The sequence below is a fragment of the Podarcis muralis genome, chromosome Z (assembly GCF_964188315.1).
Source record: "Podarcis muralis chromosome Z, rPodMur119.hap1.1, whole genome shotgun sequence".
Taxonomy (NCBI): domain Eukaryota; kingdom Metazoa; phylum Chordata; class Lepidosauria; order Squamata; family Lacertidae; genus Podarcis; species Podarcis muralis.
The window spans coordinates 25,205,609-25,212,698 of record NC_135673.1 but is presented as its reverse complement, the minus strand read 5'-3'; the positions used below and the strand labels follow the sequence as shown (position 1 = coordinate 25,212,698).

The following is a 7,090-nucleotide window of genomic DNA, read 5'->3' as shown; positions in this document are numbered from 1 at the left end:
ATCTATCTATCTATCTATCATCTATCTATCATCATCATCTATCTATCTATCATCTATCATCATCTATCTATCATCTACACACACACACACACACACACATTTAGCATTATAATTCTGTGTTTTTCAGTTGTATTAATGTGTACTTTTATTACTTTAAGTAATTGTCAATTTTTATAAAATTAAATGGTCTGTTGAATGCAAATAAAGTGTTGTTGATGATGACTACTGCAATGCATTGCTTGTGGGGCTGCCTTTGAAGACAGTTCAGGAACTGCAGCAAATGCAAAAGGTGGTAGCTATATTGTTAATTGGGACAAGAAGGCACAAGTTCTAGCTTGACTGCACTGACTGCTGATTTTGTTGGACCCAATTCAAACAGCTGTTTTTGACCTTCTATGGCTCAGGGCCCTGATAGCTAAAGTCGCCTTTCCCCAAATGAACTTTCCTAGACCCTGATATCATCAACTGAGGCCCTTCAGGAAGGTCTGGTGAGTAAAACTGAGAGAACAGGCCTTCTCTATATTACTAACCCATCTACAGAATGCTCTACCCAAGGAGGTCATCTGGCATCAACTTTATTTCTCACTTGTTATTCGGCAAACATGTTTTTGTTTTTCCAGGGTAGCATCAATGAATGGATGTTTTATTCCGGTTATGTTTCAATATGTTTATGTATATTTATTACTGTTTTACATTCCTGTTGTAAATCACTTTGGGACTTTTGTTGTGGGGAACGATTCATAAATTCAATAAACCTAACCCAGCTAAGCCTGCCTTTCATTGGTCACCAGCAGTCACTGACTAACATGCCTCATGGCCTTGTGGTGATGACCAAACAGAGGGGGAAGTCATGCATGTCTCCCTCAGTTCCTTAGAGGAAAGAGAAGGATAATGGAAAATGTTTGGCTCATTCTGCAGACAAAGAATACATTACGTAGGTGTTGGTTCTGAGAAACTGTCAAAATCTGAATATGTGTTGCCTCTTTTGTGTCAAACCCTGCTTTACAAAATTGCAATTGTCTAAGACAATGAAATGCACATTAGGCCCATCCCCATGAGAGAGAAACTTTCCTGTTTGGAACAACTTCAAGTTTATTAACTTATAAAAGTGATAGAACAAATACATAAATAATGGTTACAAGTATGTGTCTTGGGAAGTGGGTGTGGAGAAGCCCAACCTAAACCCAGGCTATGGTGTATATTTGTTAATCTTAAGCAAACTCACTACATTGGTGCTTCCTTTTCCTTAAAAAGTTGTTATCATACAAATAAATACACAGTCTGCACCCCACCTTTCTTGTCACAAATACAGAAAGTAATTCACTTTTCTTTCAAAAATAAAAAATAAGTACTGTACACTTTCCATGAACTTCCCACCTCACAGTGGTATACTCCAGAAATAGGCATACCACACCTTATCTGCTAATAATTAGGCCTAAGTGCTCATTAAGTTTCCACTGAGAGAGGTGCTTGATGCTTCAGATTATACTTCCATGTCTGGGAAGAATCACTTTGTAGACCACTCTGGCTGTGGTGGGACTAAATCCAACACTTCTATTCTGTTCGCAAAACAACTCCCACTTGCACAACATAACTTCCCCTCCCTGCTACAACCCCCTCATGCAAAATCTGTTCCAGAGGCGTTTTTGTTTGGGGGGGTGTCTTTCGGAACAGCCTTTGTGTGTGTATGGGGGGAGAAGCAGAGGAAGTGGAAGTGGGGTGTTGGATACAACTCCAGCATTGCACCTGACAAAGTAGGCCTTTGGCTATGACAGGCCACAAAGGAGACTTCAAATGTGCACCAGCTGTTGCCATAACTTTACTGTGACACAGGAAGGTGCCTTCTGCTGAGTCAGTATCCTCTACAACAGGGACAAGACAACATGGTGTCCTCCAGGTTGCTGGACCACAGCTTCCACATTCCTGACCATAGGCCATGCTAGCTGAGGGCTGATGGGAGCTGCAGTCCAATAGCATCTGGTGGGCTTCACGTTGGCTATCCCTGGTCTGCACTACTGACTCTCCACTGATTCAAGCAGGAGTCCCACCCAGTCCAGGCTTACCTGGAGAGTGAACCCAGGGACTAAACCTGGAATAAAGTGTGAGTTCTACCACCAAGCTAAGGCCCCTTCCTTGCTGTGGCATTTGCCAGTTTTGGTGAGCGTTACCTTCCTGAAATGAATCATAACTAAAATATTGACCAGCTCCTACCTTCCGTTTTATATGGTGTGAAACAATGGACAGAAGCTGATGGCAGGGAGGTTGCTTAGAAGGCCATGTGCAAATGATATAGCAGTGAAGCCATTAGCATAGCTTAATGCATGAAGCATAGTATAGTTGAAAGGATCGGTGGGAATGTGGCCTGCAGTTCTGGCAAGAAATGATATGTCCTTCCCCAGGCCAAACTGGAGGCTCTTCCAGACCTACCGTTTACAGCACTATAGGTACTGTTACTTCTTGTTTTCTGGAGTGAAATTGTAGCAGACTGCCCACCCCATTGGTCACTTGTCATTGTTCTTTGGAGGGTGGTATCATATTTTCACATTGAGAAAAGTTCTGTGCCTGTAGCCACACCTCTTCCATTCTCTTGTTCCACCAACCAGTAAATCTCAGAATTATGAGCACAAACACAAGTTACTGATAGGCTTTTTGCAGCTAGGGTGTCTGTGTGCATGTAGGTATATAACACTTGGAATTCTGACTCTATGGGAATTTAGGAGCATAGGCAGCAGGAACTACTTGAGTTCACTGCTTCTGACTGAGCTAGCCTCTAGTGTCACTCTATCAAAAAGGATAGGGAAAATATGGGAAACAGAAACTGCTGAAACTCACCCCAAACAGAAATTGCTGAAACTCACCCCTCCCCCCCCAAAAAAGAAATTGGGAAATTTCATGACACCTTCCTCACAATGCAGATCTTGCAAAACTGTTCCAGAAATTCCACAAATGTTGGAAATTTTGTGACGGAAGAAAAAGTAGTCTTGATGACTGCAATGTTGCAGAATAGCAATGGAATGACAATGATGCCATGTGGAAACACGCAGAAAAATCTGGAAAAACAGCAGCTGAAGGTATGATTGGAAGGTCCCTTAACTGTGTGATTACATTGTGTGAATGTATTTTTTAAAGACTAAATAGCAGAAGTATGTACGTAAAGGAGCTGCAACTCTTCATTTCCCAGCTACTCAGTGCATAGGATTGGGGCCCCTGGCCTACTATTTACTCTTTAAAAAAATCATTCTCAAAATGCACCATTTCTTTTTTTCCTCTTCTCCATCCCTGCAGAGCATCATAAGCAGTTTAAAGTTCTTCATGTGCTCCAGGGATTATGACTTCATTAAGGCTGGTTGGCGGCCAAGATGCATGCTAAAAGGGACCACAGGAAAACAGCTTTGAGCTACCTATACCGAGTTGGAAATGAGTGGAAATGATTTAAAAAGGAGCCTTTCCCTCAAATTAGTAGAAAAATAGAGTAATTCGTGCTAATGTCTGCTATTTCAACAGTTAACAGGAAAACTATGCATTACATGCTCATGCACGCAACAACACCTTGATGCCAGTTTTCGGAAAGCAAGGTTAAGAGTGGAGAAGCAGAGGAAGCGACAGGGAGTGCTTAAACTAAGGTCAGAGGCAAATTATGCCTCTCTGTCTGCCCCTTGGAACTCTCCTCAGGCCACACTCCCATCACCCTGCCCTACACTCTCCTTCAGTTCTGTTGCCTGGCTGGAATATGTCCCATGAACTGTAAAAATGTCCCTGGCTTGCTTGGATAGAGAGATGCACGCCCAGAAAGCAGCACGGCTGGACTGGAGCCTACTCTGTAAAGGTAAGAGTCACATCCATCGCAACATCCACCCCTGGCAGGTTGCGCATGAGGAAATGCGACCCTTCAGCTGAAAAATGTTCCCTGCATCTGGCTTAATCCTTTCATCACCAGCCCTTTTGATGATGATGATGATGACTAAAATCATTTCTCCAAGCTACTCCACCTGGGCAGGGGGGTTGTTTTCCATGTGTGTGTTTATGAGGGATAAGCAGCTTTCCTGCCTGCCTGCCTGCCCCCACTCTTGAAGCTGTTTTGCTCTTAAAACAAAACAAAACAAGACCTGCATCAAGGCTGTATTGTACATTTTAACATGTAATGTGATTAGCCCCAGAGGCACTGCGCCAAAAGCCATGGTACCTGTTGGTCTGAAATCTCACTTTATATTCCAAGCTCTCCAATATTGCTGTCAGAGTCATTTCCAGATCTGCATATAAAACATTTTCATTTTTGTTGTTAGGCCTTTTCCTTGATCATTAAGCTTGCCGGATCTAATTACTATTATTATTTTTCCCAATCCAGTAAAGCCACGACCCTTTACATGAAGCTAAACCCTCCCGTTGTCTCCTGCCAGTAACACAGCCTCCTAAGTCTTCCGGAGAGATACTGAAAAGCCTGAGACAGATCTACATGAAGGAGCAGGTTACATTGGGCATGAGATGAATATTGACTTGCATTATAAGTTTGGCTTTTAGGGCTTTTAGGAGAAGCAGATTAAGCCCGCAGTCCAGCTGCAGATCCATGCCTTCATCGGCTTTCTGGCGTTTCTCTCTTAGCAGTGGTCCTTCTCAGACTTCTCCAGGTACAAAACCTTTACCAAATCTTCCAGCTCTGTCCTGCACACCCGAGCTTCACACATTTGGCTTATCTGAGCTTCTCCCTCACTGAATATTTTCCACTGGCCTAAAACAAAACACAAACAAATATTTCACTTCAAAGCAGGGGCACCAAATATGTCACAGCACAGAGAAGCTTTTTATCACGTGGAAGCACATCTGAACCCCAGAAGGTTGATGGGAAGAGCCTCTATACATTCATGTCTTTCCTAAGAGAATTTTCATCCCAAAGACATTTGGGTCTCACTGGTTTACATTAGCATCGCACAGTTCCCTAAAAGATCATGGGAACTGTAGTTTGCCCCGTGCAGAGTTACAAACTACAAACTACAGTTTCTGGGCTTCTTTGGGAGAAGCCACGTGCTTGAAATGTACGGTGTTGATGGGACCTATAGTTATCATAGGAGGAGGACATGGCTGCCTGTCTGGAAGCTTGAATAGCAGCACTTCTGCTAAGAGGTGAGGAAACACACGGCAACATTTTGTTGTAACTATAATACCAATGAAAGAACTACATATTGACTCAAACCACAAGGCTTTAAGGAGTCAGTCCATCCATTCAGTTGCCTAACATCAATTCTAGAACTGTGAAGTGCAGAGAGATTGAGAGATGTATGTGCAATGGTAAATTTTACATGCCTACTTTTCTACTCTTTGCTATAGCCATGATGTCAAACTAGGCATTATTGGGAAGCCCTTGAATAAAATCTCTTGTGGGCTTTAAAGGCATTAATAACGGCTACAACTCCTGCCAACCTAGCAGTTCGAAAGCACGTCAAAGTGCAAGTAGATAAATAGGTACCACTCTGGCAGGAAGGTAAACGGCATTTCCGTGCGCTGCTCTGGTTTGCCAGAAGCGGCTTAGTCATGCTGGCCACATGACCCAGAAGCTGTACGCCAGCTCCCTCGGCCAGTAAAGCAAGATGAGCGCCGCAACCCCAGAGTCGGTCACGACTGGACCTAATGGTCAGGGGTCCCTTTACCTTTACCTTTACAGACAGAAAACAGAGAAAATCCTGTTTGTTATTTGTTCTTTCCTGCAACTAACTGTGGAAACATATGAAGCAATGCATAGACAGAGGCAGGTGCTTTCCCTTTTGTATCATACTCATTCAGTGGAATCTATTTGGATACCTCCAAGGTCTTCTTTACACAGCAAAAATAAAAATAAAAATCCAGAGATTGCAATTTGAGAGCAAAGGCATCTGGCAGCACAGACAAGGAATTCTAGGGTGTTCTAGCTCTTGCTGACTATCTCTGGTCAGATTACAATTTGGCTCTAGGGAACTGTGTATCCCACCCACTTTCTACATATCAGAAATTCCTGGAAGAGATCAGTTAAGAAGGCTTAATTTTGCCAGTCATTCTTGACTTTCAGTAGGCTTCAGCTTTTGACTCACTCCACGTACATGTAAACAAATCAGAGGCTGAAAAGAATCAAGGGATTGTTTGTTTAGTACCACTGATCATGTAAACAGCCCTTTGATTCACACAAATGAAATAAAGATCAGAATATTTTCAAAAGTTGCTGCCTTGGAATTTTTCTTGGTATGGTCAGATTGTGGGCTTCTTTAGACAACCTGTTTATTGAGCACCCATCAGGGCCAGATTTAGATGAAGCCAGGCCCTAGGCTGCTCCGCTTGTGAGGCCCCTCCCCCACCCTCATGACTAGAAGAAATGGAAGAGTGTTATAAACAAAATTGAGTGAAGCCAAGGATGATGATGGGTATTTAAAATTCTTCAATTCACAATTTCTCCTCTAAAGGACATAAGATATTATTGTTTAATACCACAGTGATTTTAAAAAATGCATAAATGTTAAAATTGACACTGAAAAACTTTTGCAATAACTGAACTTTTGTGGAATAAGCATTATTTTTTAGGAAAATGAAGTTGTAAAACACACATTGAGTTTACAAATTTTATTGCCTGGGAAATGTAAATAATATGATCATGGTTACCTGACAATGTGGCACTTTTAGAATCTACTTTATGTTGTCATTAAACAGTCAGTTTTAAAATACATATTAAGAAGTAAACTACAACCATCAAATACAGTATGACTAAAAATGTCCCCCCCCCCCCAGCCTTCCTTATAGCAAAATCATCCAAAACTTCATCAAAATTTGTTTGTCTAAGTTCGTCACTTTCAATGTACATAATGCTAAGTGCGGACAACCTCTCTTGAGACATTGTGGCCCATAATTCATTTTTAATCTTTTTGAGTCTTGAAAAACTCCTCTCTCCTGAGCAGTTAGTGACCATAAAGCTAAGAAATAGCCACAAGATTGCTTCCACATTTGGAAAGGCCATCTGAATTTTTTTCTTGTATATAATTTGATAAAGGTCTGTATGAGACAGAGAGTGCTCTGCTGTAAGCCTATGTCTTTGTCTCATGTACAGGTGAAAGTGCAAAGTTCATCAAGACGT

General features: G+C 41.9%; 1 protein-coding gene across 1 annotated transcript in view; it reads right to left on the bottom strand.

The window, feature by feature from the left end:
* Positions 1–1,655: 1,655 nt before the first annotated feature.
* The window catches only part of CHRDL1 (chordin like 1), a 46,349-nt gene continuing 40,914 nt past the window's right edge, over positions 1,656–7,090 (bottom strand). Inside the window, exon 12 of the mRNA XM_028715739.2 lies at positions 1,656–4,726. Within this exon, the coding sequence (XP_028571572.1) occupies positions 4,596–4,726 (131 nt within the window). The 3' untranslated portion in view covers positions 1,656–4,595. The remainder of the gene's footprint in view (positions 4,727–7,090) is intronic.